Source organism: Glycine max, chromosome 6, assembly GCF_000004515.6.
Source record: "Glycine max cultivar Williams 82 chromosome 6, Glycine_max_v4.0, whole genome shotgun sequence".
NCBI lineage: Eukaryota > Viridiplantae > Streptophyta > Magnoliopsida > Fabales > Fabaceae > Glycine > Glycine max.
In genome coordinates this window covers 14,389,174-14,407,375 of record NC_038242.2, presented here as the reverse complement: position 1 = coordinate 14,407,375, position 18,202 = coordinate 14,389,174, and the positions used below count along the sequence as shown (strand labels likewise).

General features: G+C 33.9%; 2 protein-coding genes across 2 annotated transcripts; both read left to right on the top strand.

Annotated features, from left to right (window-relative positions):
* The first annotated feature begins 1,820 nt into the window (after nt 1-1,820).
* LOC100805104 (uncharacterized) lies at nt 1,821-6,990 on the top strand. Its single transcript, XM_003528069.5, has 8 exons — nt 1,821-2,544; nt 3,624-3,782; nt 4,534-4,629; nt 4,712-4,786; nt 4,915-5,034; nt 5,584-5,721; nt 5,874-6,176; nt 6,613-6,990. Exons 1-8 carry the CDS (start codon nt 2,047-2,049, stop codon nt 6,895-6,897), a joined length of 1,674 nt encoding a protein of 557 aa, XP_003528117.1. The 5' UTR covers nt 1,821-2,046; the 3' UTR covers nt 6,898-6,990.
* A 2,916-nt stretch (nt 6,991-9,906) lies between these two features.
* On the top strand, nt 9,907-17,930 carry LOC100783002 (protein PLASTID TRANSCRIPTIONALLY ACTIVE 10). Its single transcript, XM_003526925.5, has 12 exons — nt 9,907-10,771; nt 11,396-11,455; nt 11,554-11,583; nt 11,959-12,032; nt 12,722-12,803; nt 13,135-13,208; nt 13,405-13,471; nt 14,035-14,127; nt 16,354-16,530; nt 16,604-16,654; nt 17,129-17,280; nt 17,369-17,930. The coding sequence occupies exons 1-12, from the start codon at nt 10,043-10,045 to the stop codon at nt 17,808-17,810; spliced, it is 2,031 nt and encodes a 676-aa protein (XP_003526973.1). The 5' UTR covers nt 9,907-10,042; the 3' UTR covers nt 17,811-17,930.
* Nucleotides 17,931-18,202: the final 272 nt, after the last annotated feature.

Sequence of the window (18,202 nt, the reverse complement as noted above, 5' to 3'; positions counted from 1 at the left end):
TTGAACAGGACAACTATTTTTCACGATTGACTTCAAAAGGAAACAAATCAAGCAAATGGGTGCATAACAAAAATTATAAATTTTGTTACTCATGAGATAATTTTTTTGCCTCAAGTATAAAGTATTAAATTAAAAAAACATAATTTTTTATCTCTTTATCTCTACATATCAGTAACACGTTAAATTTAATATAAATTATATTGAAATAATAAATATTAAGTATTTTAATAAATTTTAAATTATTTTATTTATGTTATTCATTGGTCAAATGATATATAAAATAAAAAATTATCTTGTATCTTTGTCAGCGTTGTTCTATCTTATTCAATGTCATATTTTTAACAAATGAAACCAAACTCCAGACATAGTGAAATGTTTTGAGTTTTACGTATGAATTTAATGCCTATGAGATAATTATTTTTAACAAATCAAACAAAACAATTTTGATTCCGTCATAAATTATTATTTGAATTATTTTAAAAATTAACAAACTTATGATACATGATATAATATGTTTGAATGACTATATAAATGCTAAAAATATCTTTAATTCCTCAAGGGAGTATAGCTAAATTAATTAAACAAAATGTGTGAATTATTATGTATTCTTGAGGCTCTATCTTCGTTCAAGATTCATATATTATAATTATTTCAAGTAAAATTCATTTTTTTACAATAAGTACAATTCATTTAAAACTGTCCTTATGAATTGTTTAAAGTAAAAATACTATCTTCTTAGAGTCAATTTAGTCCATTTAATTTGCTTAAATTTACTGTAACGACAAATATTTTTGTTATACATTTTTTAAAAAGTTTATACGACAACACAAATTAATTAGATGAGGATAGGACAAAAACTCAACTTCTTAGAAAATCATGAAATAATTTTTTATTTCAATTGTAAAATATTCAAAAGATATGCATCTCCTCACCTTTCTTATTTTCGTCTAGCTAGCTACAACAACTCCATTGTGCCATATGTTTTAAATATTATTTTATGACAAATGCTATCTAGTATCCCATGAGAATATTATTTAAGGAACTAAATAGAGAGAGATTGTTTATTGGAATGCATAAATTATCTATGATTTTATTTACGCTTTTGTATAATCTTCATAATAAATATTTTTTTCATTTTAGTTTCTTAATTAATATCCTTTTATAATCTCCATAGTAAATATTTTTTATTTTAGTTCCTTAATCAATATCTTAAGAGCACTAGTTAGCAACTTTTATGTTATTAATTAAGTTGTGCATTGATTATATATTAGTTTGTTAACCATTGATTAACATTTGTCCTCTTTTTTTGAAAAAAATATATTATTCATTATCAATTTAAGTTTACACTATTATTTCTGACTAGTTAATACGGTAAAAGTTTTTATATTAATAATACATGTATTAATTTCGGTTATTATAAAGTACAAATTAAAAATAAATTTTATCTTTTCATAATATTTAATCTAAAATATCTTCTATATTATTTTTTTTCACAAAAATATTTCTCATTAAAGTAAGACTTAAAATGATATAATAATAAGAGAAACATGACTCATTAATGTTGATTAATTTTATTTACGAGGATAATTTTTTAAAAAATATTATCAATTTAAGATAAACTTATTTATTTTTAAATAAAGTAACCAATTTTTTTAATGCTATGAATTAATTATCTGGATTTTATAGTAAGAACCGAGAGTAGTTATTAAACTCATTTATTAATTAAAAAAAACATTGCATAAATATATTATTCTTTTGACAGCAAATACATTAAGCATTTATTTTTTGTTCTTACATATACATTAGTAGCATGTGAATACCAATAATGCGCCATTACCAAATATAATTGAGCAGTTGCAATATTCAAATTTCTCTGGCTTTTATGGACCTCAATCTTTTCTTCACTCATTCTCCTCTGTATTGCATTTGCACACACAACACAACACTGAGGTGACGTTTCTTCACGAGCAATGAATGAATGACATTTGATTTTTGAATGCACCTCCGAACCCTAGAATTCGGCTTTTCAATTTCCCCCTTTCTCCAATGGCAACCGCGGCATTCAAATCCACCACCAAGAGAATCCCCGTCGGAGCTTCCTCCGCCGACGACTCCGCCTCCTCCTCCTCCCTCCTTCACCGCCGCTCCCGGAGCCTCAGCCGTCCCGCCCGCCCCTCCTTCCCCTCCCGCAACGACGACGACAGCGGCGGCGATCGCCGAACTCCGAGAGGCAGGTTCGTCAACACTGTCCGCGGCTCCGGCTTCCCGGAGATCAGCCTCGACGATCTCGCCATCGAGTTCTTCGAGTCCGCCAATCGCGGCCGCTTCGGCTCGAGAACGTCCGAGTCCGAGGCCAGTCCCGCCGACGCCGGCGCCGCTGCGTCGCAGCGGCGAGGGAGGTCGGTTTCGAGGAAAATCTCCGGCGTAGGCGATGATAGAAGAAGCAGTATTGGCGGTGGCGGCGGGGTAAGACCGTTCTCCGATGCGAATTCGAGAAGGAGGAGATCGGTATCGGTGGTTCGGTACCAAATTAGCGATTCTGAGGTATTCGAATTAACGTCTTTGGTTTGTTTTGAATTTTAGGTTTGAATTTGATTTCAGTATTTGGTTATAAATTTGAAGTAATTAATAATTGTCCGTTGAATATATCTCTCCTTAATACCGCCGTTTACGCAGAAAATTTTAAGCTATTGAGTGATTCTGTGTAGCTAATGGTTGGTCAAATATGAATGTGCATTTTTGAATCATTTAGTTAATTAGTTGTCTGGAAATTTTTTTCATGATATATTGTTTTTTCTTGGTTTTAAGTTAGTTGGAAAGTAGAGTGAAGTATGAAGAGGAGAAGAAAATGAAAGGATTTGCATTTAGCATGTTAGGATTCACCTCGTACCTTACATAATTCCCCTCTTATTTGCTTCCCAAACAAGCCAGTGTTAACTACATGTTTGTGCTGATGAAGTCTATCTATTTCAATTCGTTTTACAATTTGTCATTTAAGCTTCTTGGAAAGAGTGAAAGCCTCTTTTTTTTTTTAATAATTGAAAAAATGGATCTGGCTTCTCTTCTGTTTTTGATTAGCAGGAGAGGATTCTTTTACATAGAAAAAGAGAATTTACTTTGAAAGTAACTGGTGGACCATATAACTGATCATGGTAGGTCCTTGCATGACAAAATATCGCACTGTTGCTTTCCATGTTTGGGGGGATTCACTTTTGCTTTTAGGGAGGCTGATTGTTATTTAGTTGCCATTTTCTTTAAACACAAAATCTATACGGCTAAACCTGCCATCTAATCTGTTGGATTTGCCAGCCTATATTTTAAAGTGTTTTACTTAATAGTATTTTGTTTGATAATATTGTTCTTCCTTTACTTCTTTTTTTCATTTAAGGTTAATACTTAAATAATTTATGCATAAACTAAGAGATCTAGCTTAAGTTACCAGGATTCTTTTGGGAATACTTGATTTTGGAATCAAATACCAACCAGGCCTCTTTGTTTGCACTTTAAATTATCATCCCCTCCTCAATTGGGTGGTTGAGCTCCAACTAAATTTGTTATTGTTCTCTTTAACTTGTTCCATTAAAATTATGTATTTATGAATGTGGATATCTTGCATTATACAGAGTGACCTGGACCGTTCTCAGAATTCTAAAAGTCGTTCAAATCTGAAAAAGACTGATGTTGGAAACAAGCTAATGCACAAACCTGTCGCTTCAGATCAAAGACCAGTGCTAAGAAAGTCCCTAAGCCAGAAGGATTTAAGGGCATATGATGGTTACTCTGTAAGCATGATAATTTTTGGGATTATGCTTGTTTATATTTTGCTGTGGAAGCTTGTAGCAGTAATATTTCCTATCAACCATAAATTGAAACTTACATGCCATGTTTAGGGGAGTGGAATGGTAACATTTTCTTCTATTGGTTGGTTGGATGTTACAAATAAAGACAGAGGGAGTTGTCAAAGTATAACTCACAAAAGATTAAGAAAAGATAAAGGTTAAAAAGTAGCTTACACTAGTATTTTAGGGGCTGTTTAATTTGAGAAAACATTTTCAGCTATTAGTTTGTATAGAACACTAAAAAGAAAAAAAAGAAAAACGGAAAACAAAGTTTTTTTTTCACTGTTTCTGTTTCCAGTGTAAATAGGAAAAAGTGAAAGCACAAAATCATTTTTGTAATTAAGTGAAAATAGAAAATGAAAACAGAAAATGTTTTTTCAAACCAAACATCCATTTCTCTATCCATTTCAATGCCAACCTCAATGGGTGCCCCCTTTTGAGGGTATGGAAATTTTCTCATGACCATGCATGGAGAGGAATGACCTCCCTCTCCAACCCATCCTATTACACCTTTAATAAAATCTTCCAAATAATGGAATGGATTTCTTTCGCAAGCTATCTAACCTCACCCTCCCAAACATTTCCTATGAAAGATGGTATTAATGTCTTTTCTGTCCTGTTAATTTTATACTTAAATTTTTCATGATGCATAGTTGTATTTGAGCTAAATTTGAGATTATTTGTCACTTTTCAGAGTCATTCTTCAGTTCTCACTGATGATGAAGGAACAAGTGCTCACTCTAATAAAATGGGAATTGGGAAACTACGATCAGTTTATGCACATAAAAAGGTTGTTACAGTTGTGCTAGGAGTACTGCCTCAGTTTGATAAAATTTGCTTCTAATATTTTTCCTGTTTTGAAAAATGTTCAGGTGGCACTTACTGACACAGATAAAGGATCCCACAAAGCAAAGCAAAAAGAATTAAGGCATATGGAAACTGAGCAGGTCTGTGAATTAGTTTTATACTTTTATATGTACATTTGCTTGTTTTTATGTTCTGTCATGCTGTAATTGCATCCTCTGCCTTGTTCACTGAAAAAATTGTTACTTTTTTTATGAAACTTCCACTTTAGGCTGTGGTGAAACCAAGGACCTCCACTTTATCCGCAGTTGATTGCTTGTTATCAAACAACTCTGATGCTATTCAGGCTGTTTCTTCAATGAGAAGGAGTTATGAAACTGAACTGGAGAAGGTATAAAAATTCCATACTGATGTCATTTCTTTAATGGAGTGGCATGAAAGTCTGAGTAATAGTGTTTGCTGACTTCATAAGGTTCTAATGCACCTGTTCTCTAATTGAAATTGAGTTTTTTTTTTTTTTTTTGGGGGGGGGGGGGGGTATGATTAAAGTTGCGGACTAGTCTAAGGAAACCATTTATTAGTTTCTAATTATACTGTTAGCTGTGGAAGCCCAACTACATCTGAACTTGTGGAGCCATTTACTAGATAATTAATTTATTGCTAATTCTCTTCTACAAGCAGAGTATGTTGGTTCTTTGTTTAAACTTTGTGACAGTGCATGAAAAAATGATTTCCTTGCAGTTCTATAGGTTCATTTCATTCCTTCGTATTTTAAATAATCCATACAATGGAACCAAGTATCATTTCATTCTGTTCCACTTCATTCCGTCACTTTTTATCAGTTGAAACATATTTTTCCATGAAAGTCAACAGGAAGATTAGTCCACTTTTATTTGACAAAGAGAATCATGATTTGCGTTGTTTTTGGTTTAAATTACAGTCAGAGAAGCGGAAACAAGAATTATTAGCTGAAATGGTGTTTGAGGAGCAGCGAGGCAGAGAACTTTCTAAGATTGTTAATGAATTGGTTCCTTCTAAGGAGGACAATCCTATACAAAATCCATCAAGAGCCAGGAAGGTGCTTGTCACTATTCTGCTTTTAGTTCTGACAATGATTTCCTTGTAATATAAATTAAAACATATTAGTCTTTCTTTGTGAAGGAAGATACAATGAATTGTTTATTTGATTTTTTAAGCAGTGTTTTTCATTTAGTTTATTTTATTGTCCAGAGAAGTAATGACAGAAGCCGAATGTCTATGCGCTTGACTGAGGAGGCTGAGAAATATATTGAGGATTTTATTTCAAATGTTGAAGATACAGATATTTCATCAGTTGATGGTGAAAGGAGTGATGCAAGCTCATCCATTGGAGGACTAATAAAACCAGAAACATTTAATAGTCCTCCAGTGCCAAGATCTCTTCCTGTTTTGACGGATGGGGTTACATTGCCATGGTTGCAATGGGAGACAAATAATGATGCTTCTCCTATGACAAGCCAGAATAAGGCACGTATGACGATCACTCCAAAAACTGTAAGTTCTACCCAGGTTATCACTGTTCTGTGAAATTATTTTCAAATAAAATGTGTTTGAGATCGAATAATTTATTTGTGGGAATAACACGACCATATATGAATAATAATGTGATCGTGTCTTGACATTGACTTTAATGTATTCCTTAAGCTCGGTTTCATTTACTGCCAAGAGCATAAGTCTTGGAAAATTGGTATGATTCATAATTCATTTAGTCATCATCATTTTCTCTGGATATCTACCACATATGTCGCATAATCTGGAGTTTTTGAATAGAAGGATTAAATTCAAGGGATTGGAAAGACATCATACAAATTTTTCATTACTATGGAAAACCTTTCAACAATGCCAACAAATGTTGGCCCATTTTCTGATGTGTAGCTCTTATTTTCTCCTTTTATATGACTTGGATTGTTGAAATTCATTCATGTCACAGGAAAATATCAAAGTGCAAGATCAAGGTAACAATTCTATAAGCAGTCGTGGAAGCTGGAGCCCGGATTACCTTCAGGAGTATGTTGGAAAGGATGTATACAGTAAATTAGGAGAAGGTTATGGTTACCCAGACCAGTCATTCTCAGCTAAATCCAAAGGATTGAGGTATGATATGGATGATTACCTCAAAGTTAAAAGCAATGAAGATTTGTTGATTGAGAGTTGGAAGCAACGGAGGAGAATTAATTCAGGCAGTCTCTTATTGTGTAGCCTAAGATTATTTTAGACATTCTGTTTTTGAAGAATGGTAATTCCTTCTTCTCCCCTGGTATGAATTCTATGTACAGATAATTGCAATTTATCTATTTATGTTTCCATATATAAGTTGATAAACGATATGCATAATGTGCGGAAGCCTTCCTTTTTGGGGATTAAAATGTGTTGCATAATTTATTTATTTATTGCCTGAAATAGTCGATACTATTTTTTTACACTGCTCGATCACAATATATGTGTGACTTTTAAGGATAAGACACATTTTTTTATACTGATAGTGTCTAAAAAAAAAACTATCCCAGTAAGAGTATCCACACTACATAATTGCTTATTGAATTGCTTAAGAGTTTTTTCGGTGGGTCTTACACTTCTCTTCAAGCTTGGAAGATTTTATTATTGTTTCTTTAATGGTAAAATGAGTTGTTTAAATGTGTCTGGAAAATATATTTTATACTATTTAAAATTGGTTAAACAATATCATTCGCTTCAAGTTTTGTTAAGTAATGTGGATTTCCTTGAAGCAATTCTTGTAAGTAACAACATAAGAGGTGACCTAACTGCAAATAAAATTTAATTTCAAAATTAAGAAAAATCATATAATGAGATACGAAGTACTTTCTTCCTGTTCTCTGTTGTAGATTCTATTTCGGAAGCACCGTGACTTGATACTGCATGAGTGTTTATACCAAAGTTTGCTAGAAGAAAATTTTAGTTAGATGCCTATTTGTGAGCGACATTACTCCTTATAAGTTACTTTCGGGGGTGGGTAAACACATTCAGGTCCATGGATTGACTTGCGGTCCGCACGGTTAACGGATCAATTTTTTAAATAGTGTATGGTTATGCAATATTTTTGGACCTGCCCCGCTTAACATGCGGACTGTGCAGGTTTGGCCCGCGGGATCCGTGGGTTGCCCGTAAGTCCGCTTAATCTATGGTTTGAGAATCCCACCAATTACAGCATCTTATGACTTTCGCTTAATCCAAATCTTTCATGGTTGGCTTGTGGTATTTTGAGCATCTAAATTACAACTATGACTTCCAAATCGACACTTAGTATTGGCTCACGGGGGCTTAACAAATATCGAACTAAGCTTCTTGGTGATAATGTGCAAGCCTTGATATGTACTAAAAATTGGTTACTAAGATTTGATGAGCAAGGTAAATAATGTGTAATAATTGTTGTCTTTTAATCACTTAACTTGAGTTGATTCAAATATTTATTATCGTTTTGAGTTTTAGGAAAATAATATGAAGATGTGGAGATGGAGAAGACTCAAGCTACTTCAAATATGAAATTGTTTGTTGTTGGAGATGTTTAAGTTTCATATTTTAAATTTATTGCTTGGATTTTCTTTTGTTAAGACATTATTTATTTTATTGATGTAATTGACTAATTGTTGATATTTTATTTACATTTTTGTTGATATTTTATTTACATTTGTGTTGAACTTAATTTGATTGTGTTGTATTTTTATTGAAATTGAAATTCTTTTAAAATTAGGTCGCGGACCGGTCGATTTGTCCTGCGGGGCAGGGGCGGACCAATTTATTAGGTCCGTATAGGAATGCGGAGCGGGCTAGTCCAGTCCGCTATCAATGCGAACTTATGCGAGCATGCCTTACGCGGGACGGACCGACCCACTTATCCACCCCTAGTTACTTCAAACTTGATCTATACTTTTTTTTATAATAATATTACTCGTTAAGAGTTACTTATTTTTTACTTATTATAAGTTCGTCTATAGATTAATTGATAATAACTTTACACAGTTACAATAATAATAATAAAATTTACACAGTTAGAATATTGAATTCATATTTAGGAAAAACAAAATATTGGCTTGAGTCTTTAATGGTAGAAAAAAGAATTCTTACTTATTTTAATGTGTTTCTTTTACAATTTTATAATTTTAAACATTTTTTTTATCAATAATAAAGTATATATATTGAACAAATTAATACATGAAATTACAATGAATTCAATTCCTAATATTACCAACAAGAAAAGAAAAAAATAGTTTCTTTTTTTCCCTCTTTATTTCCTTCCTGGCTAATTCCACAAAACTCACCAAAAGAAAATTTTTATTTAAAATATTTTAGATGGTTGATTATACTTAAAATATGCAAAGTTAGTTTTTAAATTTTAATTTTATTGCATATATATATATATATATATATATATTGCAATTTAGTCCTTATTAATTATTATATAAATTTTAGCCAAGATAAAAAAGTCTGTCACCATATTTATAAAAGTTCATAATTTTCAAATTCCCACTTTTTTAAAATAGTTTTTAAAAAAAATAAGGTTTATTATATTTTAGGCTAAATATCAATTGTGATGCTCCTAATTTTCAAATTTATGATTTTGATTTCCTTAATTTTTAATTATAACATTTGATTTTCTAATTTTATAAATTAATTGATGATTTTGATTCCTCCATTAGATTATTAACTAATAATTACGATTATTAGATATATTAAATTAATTATAATTAAATAAAAAAATAAAAAATATTAAAAAACTTTAATAAAAGATTATTAACCCAAAGATGATACTGCAGGTAGAGTTGTGTGGAACAAGGAAGGTGAAATAGGTGTTTGTGGAGAAGAGAATGAGTAAAGTATTATGAAAAATTAAGATTATTAATAATTTTTAATAATTAATGATTTTAATCAATAATTTATCAAGATTATGAAAATCACTAATTTATAAAATTAGAGATCAAATATTATAATTAAAATTTTAGAAAACTAAAATCATGAATTTAAAAAACTAAAAAATCAAAATTATAATTTAATCTACATTTTATCAATTAAAAGTAATAATAATAAATATAATGATAATTTGTCATTATAATTTAACTGTGTCAATTCAATTCGGACGAAAAATACATGAAACATTTTTAAAAATTAAAGAATTTGATTGGAAAATTTTAAAATATCAGGACTTGATTGAACACTTTAAAATAAGTTGAATATCAAATTAAGTATTAACTCTTTTAAAAACAAAAGATATAAAAATAGTAATTTTTTTATGTTTCAAGGAAAAAAAATACAAAAATATTATCTGCTCAGTCTCAACAAAAGCAAACAAGAGAAGGAAACAAAGTTCCGCTGCAAAGCAGGGTGCGTCACTCCACTATCCAGCCATGCAAGTCCTGCAAACCTCTTATCTCTTCACTTTCCCTAAACCCCTAAACCCTTCCCCTTCTCATTTCCACCACCGTCTTCCGCCACGCCCTCCGCCATTCTTCCACCGCCGCCCCCTCACCATTCCCAAATCCTTCAGCTCCGACGAGTTCCCGGTGGACGAGACCTTCCTGGAGAACTTCGGCCCCAAGGACAAAGAAACCGAGGACGAAGCCCGCCGCCGCAACTGGATCGAGCGCGGGTGGGCCCCATGGGAGGAAATCCTCACTCCGGAGGCCGATTTCGCGCGCAAGAGCCTCAACGAAGGCGAGGAGGTTCCCCTCCGCTCCCCGGAAGCCATCGAAGCGTTCAAAATGCTAAACCCTAACTACCGCAAGAAGAAAAGGGAGGAAATGGGACTCACCGAGGAAGAGTTCTTCGCGAAGCAGTTCGAGATCAAGGGCGAGATTCCGGAGCCTCTCGTGACGACGTGGGCGGGGCCGCTGGTGGTGCGCCTCGTGCCGCCACGCGATTGGCCGCCTCGTGGGTGGCGCGTGGACCAGGAGGAGCTCGCGTTCATCCGCGAGGCGCATAAGGTGCAGGCGAGGAGGGTGAGGCTGGAGGAGGTGGAGAGCGGAGTGAGGACTGACACTGATGACGTGGGCTTGGATAGGTATAGGGTGTTTCTCAAGCAGTATAAGGAATGGGTCGAGGCTAACAAGGATAGGTTGGAAGAGGAGTCTTATAAGGTTTTGATTTTACATCACATTAATGCTGAACTTTCTGCTGCTTTGGATTGGATTGAGAAAACATTTTCTTATTTTTTTATCCGACTTTTCTTTTAATTATTAGGAAAAATGTTGGATTTGGCTCCTTTAAAGTGAGGGCGAGCTTCAGAAGATAAAGTGCAATAATTAACATTACTTAGAAAATCATGGTCGTGATTCTAATTAACTTTAGAGCTTATATATGTGTGTGTGTGCGTGTGTGTATACCAATACCAACATGATGTAATATGGTTGAGAGATAATCATGTCTCTTAAGTATGTAGCAGGTTTCAATCTCTAGGTCTGTGTATGGAAGTGCATCTCTTAAGAGAAGTCAACTTCATAATAGATTTCAGTATCTCAAGAGATTAGTATCTGACTTAGTTAGAGAATACACTTAGCATAATTCTCCGCTATTGTGAATCTCTAAATTGCACTTCCTCATTTTAGAAGAGCTAAATCCAAACAGGTTATCTTGTAAGGAAACATTTTTTGTAATTAAAAATAGAAACTAGAAAGTGTTTTCTCAAAATAATGAATTCTTAAGTTTTGGCTTTGTTTCTTCTTTTGAATGTGGTTATGTTGATGTCAATGTGGTTGTGACAGCAAGACCAAGATTATTACCCCGGTAGAAGGAAAAGAGGGAAGGACTACAAGGAGGGCATGGTAGGATGGTTTTGTGATTGTTCTTTCTTTTTAATGTGTTTGAGGCTTAAGAAAGCGTGGTTTTAGTGCTTACTTTTTTTTTAAAATGTTTTATGCAGTACGAGCTTCCGTTCTATTATCCTGGCCAAGTAAGTAAACAGTTGAGCTCATCTTATTCCTTTTGTATCATGCTGTTCTGATGTTTAGAAAGTAGAAACTTTTCTTTTGGTCTATCTGAGACTTATACAAGTGTTAACATCGTGTCTTTGTTTTTTTTTTCTTTGGCTTAGTGATGGCCCTGTCTGGATAATTGTGTTTGTAATCCAATAGATAATGATAATTCTATTTTTGTTTGGCTTGGTTTCACCTCAACACTTACATATAATTCGAAATTTGAACATACTTTTTCTATAATCTCTGTATCATAATTCATAATAAAAGTGTGGAAATGGAGATTCGAGTTTTTGATGTACCTGAAAGAGAAATTCATATATATTAATTACTTGGGACATTTTTCTATGCAGATTTGTGTAGGGAAGGTGACAATGTTGCATCTCTATCAAGGGGCATTTGTTGACATTGGCGGGGTACATGATGGGTAGCTATCAATACTTATGTTAGACCTTTCAGTGTTCTTTGAATATTTTCTGTATAGTGTTAATTTCCTTATTGTTTGGAATGCTGCACTACTTCTCGGATGATAACAAGTTACTTCCACCATCATAATCTTGCTAATTGAGTAGCTACACTTTTAGAATGTGAGGTTATTTAATACATACATAATCAAATCTTGTGGGGAATAAAAAAAACTACTAGACTTCGTAAGCATTTGCAGCACTGAAATGCTCTATTGACATAGGTAGCCAGGGACAGGAACAAGTATTAAAAGACACGTCTTGAGACTACTTATATCTTTCAATTTTGGATCCATTCTTTTGGTAGAGAAAAAGGATTTGTAGTTTAAATATGAAAGAGAAGTATTCATTACCAGCTGGTTATTGAAGACATGCCAACAGTATTCTATTTATAGTTTTAAACAATCCCATTTAGTAAATCTTTAAAAACTAATGTTTTCCCTTTATATTCAATCATAGTTAGTTCATATTTTCTTCCATTTCCTGTACCTCTATTACCTGCGCTCTCAGTTTGTTATCACCAGTAAATTTTATGTGATGCTTTGCTTTTGTAGCATATTTATCTTGTTCAGTGTTACTTTTTGATGTTTATATTTTTATGCGAGTGTTCTTCTGTTCTTCTGGAAGATTCATCTACCATGTTGTGTTCTAGGTGGGTTCCTATAAAGAACAATGATTGGTATTGGCTTCGCCATCACATAAAAGTGGGTATGCACGTCATTGTTGAAATTACGGTGAGTGTTTCAGTCACCAGTTGAGAATTTCCCATAATTTGTCACCAAATGTTGGCTTGATATTATGATTTAACCATGCCACTGGCTGTATATTACTGAGTGTTTTTTTTCTTCTATATCCATATGTTCAATGTTTCTGCATCTTTTCACAGGCAATGTAAGTAGGATAGACAAGTCTATATGACTGATTCTGTATGCATAGATTCCTTCACCAAATTTGAATATCAAATGGATTTTAATCACTATAGTGTTAGTTTCCATGATTTCTGTCTTTAGACATAAATGGATTTCCTTTACCATCTGTTCACTTATTTATATTTTTGTTTTGCAGGCAAAGCGAGATCCTTATCGCTTCCGCTTTCCTATCGAACTTCGTTTTGTTGATCCAAATATAGACCATCTAATGTATGATTATTTATGTGTTTTTGACATTCAACTTTCTGTAATTCATTCTTAGTACATAGTTTAATCTTTATTAATTTGATCACATTGAAGCAGTGAACTTATGTTTTTAATTCACTCTTAGTACATAGTTTAATCTTTATTAGTTTGATCACATTGAAGCAGTAAACTTAATATTTTTTTCATTTTCATGCTTCAGCTTTAACAAATTTGACTTCCCACCAATATTTCATCGTGATGAAGATACTAATGAAGATGAAATACGGGTTTGCACCTTTCCCTTTGTTATGCCAAACCACCCCATTCTTGCTGCATAAGATATTCTGCATTCATGGAAGCTCTGCCACGATAACTTTGCTGTGATCTCTTTCAAGCTTTCATTTTGGAAATGCATTAAAATGTATCTTTTTCCTCTGTGGATTTGTCACTATCTAATTTTATTTATTTCAAAATATTTTCATGAGGTTGGTTCCCATAATGCTTTATTACAATCATGCAGAGTGCAGACTAGATGCTAATGCTTGGTTGATATACTATTACAAATCATGGATTCTATATAACACTTGATTTTAGCACAATAGTTTAGAACCAGATTGATCAATTGGACTTTGTCTTTTTTAAATATTTGTATTGCATTGATACTGTTGAAAGAGTAGGTAACAAAGGTTTACAAAATCATTAGTTCCTTTTCAGTGAAAAATACTAAATATTTATTGAGGTTCAACCCCCTCCATGGGTGCATGTTTTGAACCTGTCAAAATGTGGCTTGTTTTTAAAATAGTATTATTATGATAGTTATTCTTTTGATTTGAGATTTTTAAGTTTGCAGCGTGACTGTGGAAGACCTCCTGTTCCTAGGAAAGATCCAGGAGACAAACCAGAGGAAGAACCTCTATTGTCTAATCATCCATATGTCGAGAAGGTATCTTCTCATAACAAATTCATCTCTTTAAAGTAGTTGCAAGGAATATTTGTGGTGGACTGTTTAACTCCTGCATTGCATGCTTCTCTGTTTAACTTCAAATTTTATCCCATTAAGAATATATCTGTCAATACACATCAATGATAGGTCCAGGTCTTGAGAACTTTCTCTTTTGGAATTCATTGGTCTATAAGCACACAGTGGTTCCAAATCCCTTGTGTGTGCATGAGTTTATTTTTAGTTTATAACCTGCTTTCACCCTCATTTTTAATTTGTTCAGGGAACCAATACAAGATCCTATTCATACCTGCATAAATGTGAAGCCAAACATAACCTTCTACTTGTTTCATATCCACTCATAGTTTTGCCTAAGTACTTGAATGGGTGGATGTTCAGTTGAATCTTGCATAAGCAATGGTCTTAACATGATAAAATTACTACCTGCTAATAAAGTACAGATATGTGCTTTGGTTACATTATCACATAAAATCCCTCAATGCAAGATATGATCTGAACTTTCAAAGTTAATGGCACTTGATTTGAGTAGTATTTGCTAAATCAACAAGTGTACCAGTTGGCACAAGAAATAAATTGCAAATGAAATAAGTATTTGATAGGGACTTGGGTATTATAGGGTGCCTAAGTCCCACATCAAGTAGCATGGGATGCTCGGTGGAGTATTAAAGTGTTTGGTCCCCCCCTCCCTCACAACTTGCTTTAAAGGGAGGGTTTCCCAAGTGCTTAGGTGCACCAGAGTTGGTTGTCGATATCTCAAAAAGGACTATTCGTGGAGAGTTTTGATCGGCAAAAGGTTTTGATCAATGAGAAAGTTGAGTGAAGTGTCATAGAATGTAAGCATTTAGACGTCAGGTCTCAATGGCAGTGCTATGATAGGGACTTGGGTATTATGGAGTGCCTAAGCCCACATCGAGTAGTATGGGATGCTCGGTGGAATATTTACGTGTTTGGTTCTCTCCCCTTAACAGCTAGCTTTTAAGGGAGGGTTCCCCAAGTGTTTAGGTGCTTATCAGTATCTTACTTAGGGATTGAGATTGAAGTACCAATCCACAAGTTTTTTTAATTACTTGGACTTAATGCTTGAATTGAAGGGAGTTCACAAGAAACTGAAGTCAATGAATCTTTTAGTTTCTATAGAAGCTGCAATCACAAAGAAAAAAAGTGGAAGGGGGAATTCATAAGCAATATTCGTTATGGTTTGATTTCACACACCCCATTGCTCTCCAACAAGACTTAATTCAAACTCCTTGCTGTCAACTAATGATCAAAATCACTCAATTAACTAAGTTCAATTCCTTGATATCATGACCCATCAACAAGACTGAGTTCAATTCCTTGAGAGTTTAGGAATTCCACCAAGATCACACACATCATTATCTATTCCTAGATTAACAACATATATCATGAGGGGCTCTAAATGTAACCAAACTACCAATTTTCCTATCATATAATTAAATCTGAAATCAATTCATGGTTGGTCAAATCATGAAAGCATTAAGCTAAGGAGCGACCACTAATTAAGGACAAGAACTGAATTAAGAACAAGTCAAATTGCAGAGGTCCAGTTGAAATCCATTATCCCCCTACACTTTTAGCTACACATGGAGAGAAAGAAATTGGAGCAAAAGAGAAAGAGATCAAGAATTCCATAGGCTTGGATGAACTAAGTTCTTGATGCACTTCAAGATCTCTTGTCTTTGCTCCAAAAAATCCCAATTTGCCTGACCTCAAACCCCTGCAAAATTTGTATGAAAATCTTTTCAAAATGTATTATTTATATTATAAACCTCGGTGCCAACCTTGTCATGGTCAAATTTGCACATTGCAATGCTCTATAACCTGAGAAAAACCCAAAATCCTTCAACCAGCATGATCACTTTAGTTTTGATTGTGTATACACTGCTCAATGTTGCAACGCTCATTTTTGGGCATGACAATGTTGGCTTGACAGCATAATGTTTTCAACTCCTAATTCCTCTAATACGCTTCCAAGTGCTCCTTCCAAGGATTTTTACAATTCTTGGATCAAGTAGTCTGCAAAGCAACTTGGTGTCACTTGAGTTACAACTCTTGGTTTATGACATAATAACTTTACCATGTTTGAGTTGAACAACATTCATACAGATAAATTGTGTACTGGTAAAACTTAACTTGAAACTTTTAGACTTTTGGCATGAGCCTCAGTGAGTTACTGCCTTTATTTTGCAGTTGTGGCAAATTAATGTAGCTGAGCAAATGATTTTGGATGATATGGCAATTAATCCTGATAAATATGAAGGCAAAAAACTGTCAGATTTGGTTGATGAAGAAGATTTTGATGAACAAAACGCTGTTGAGTATACAAAAGTTCAATATAAGAATACCACGCTACCACAAACTACTCTGGTCAGTACTATTATGGAATTGCATTCATATGGTTGCTGACTTGTTTAACGATCTTGTCTTTTAACACTGGCAGAAAACAAGTGTCAAAGAGCTTGACTTAGAGGCTGCACTTGCTGAGCGTGAGGTCAACTTTCCTTTTTTGCTAAAGCCTTTCTCAGTTATTGTTGGTAATGCATATTACATCCTGTGATTTATCAAAATTTTGAACATGATAAAAGTCAGCTCCAAACAGTTCACTGAATAGCCACATTCACATCCTGTGATTTATCAAAATTTTCTACTTCCCATATGGGTTTGCACCTTTCCCTCGCAATTCTGCTCTCGTATTGTCTGTTGACCAAAATGTGAGCTTAAGGATATGGCTATGCATTTATTGTTAATCGGTTGGGTTTCTTTTTCAATTTAACCTTTTGATTAGCAAGATCATAGTTTAATCTGTGAAAATTAATTTTACCATATGAACAGTCATAGTATTTATTATTGATACTTTCTCAAATTTTACAATAGTTCTTTGACCTGTTATTCAATATCTTCAGTTTGAGATACATGGTGTAGTTTTCCTTTTTCTGAAATATTAGATGTCCTTTTTGGTACACAGCTCCATGTTAAACTAAGGAAGGAAGCAGCGGACAGAGGTGAGAAATACAAAATTACCAAACTGAGGCGCAATGTTGAGATGGATGAGTATGACTACATGCATTGGCGTAGATCATTTGAGGAAAGAGAAGCATTGACTAGAGACATCAGCTGGTACTATTATGCTAATGTTAATATTCATCAACCTAATTCCTTGTTATGATGCATTAATTTTTACCTATTATTTCTCTCCCTTTTGCAGTCGCAAAGCTCTTGGTCTGCCATTGGAAGAGCCAGGAAGATATATGGATGCTAGTTTTTTTGGTAAAGATCAATATGATCCTACAAGTCCTCTGTATCGTTATGACTACTGGGGGGAACCCAAGAATTCGGAGAAGAGCATGCAAGAGCGGATGACAGATCTCCATAACAAAAAAATCGTGGGCAAGGGCAATGTTTGGTACGAAATGTCATATGAAGATTGCATCCAGCAACAGATGGAAAGTGAAGCCCAGTCTAAGGAGCAAGAAAACGATGAAGATACAAGGCAAGGTCAAGCTGATGAAGATGAGGATGACGAGGATGATGATGATGATTTTGACTTCAGTATTCTGAGCAGTTTCGGTAGTAATTTCTCCGATCAGCCTCATGTTAATGGGACCGAGTCTTCTACAATATCAGGTGAGGGCATGTTTGAGGATTGATGCTACAATGCATCATTGTTTAGCTAAAGTAAATTGTACAGTCAGACTGAGAAATGTGCATAAATTTTGGCAGTGTACAATGTGTTCACAGCGGCAATCCAATTTTATTTGTATTGTTTACGAAAATTGTCACATGGCGACTGCACTGATACGACCATTTAGGTTTTCGGGAAATGAGAATCAAGAAAATACATCGAGACATTCTGTAAAATGTTCAACCATGCAATTTTAAACTTTACGGTTTAAGGAAGTATTAAAATGAATTGTAAAAATAGTTTCAAATTTTGCGATTGATATTACGGAGAAATTTCATTTGCGTAATCTACTGCAATTGTTGAGGCAATGACAAATTGACAATGATGTCGGTGATGTAGGGCTTGAAGTTCCTAAAA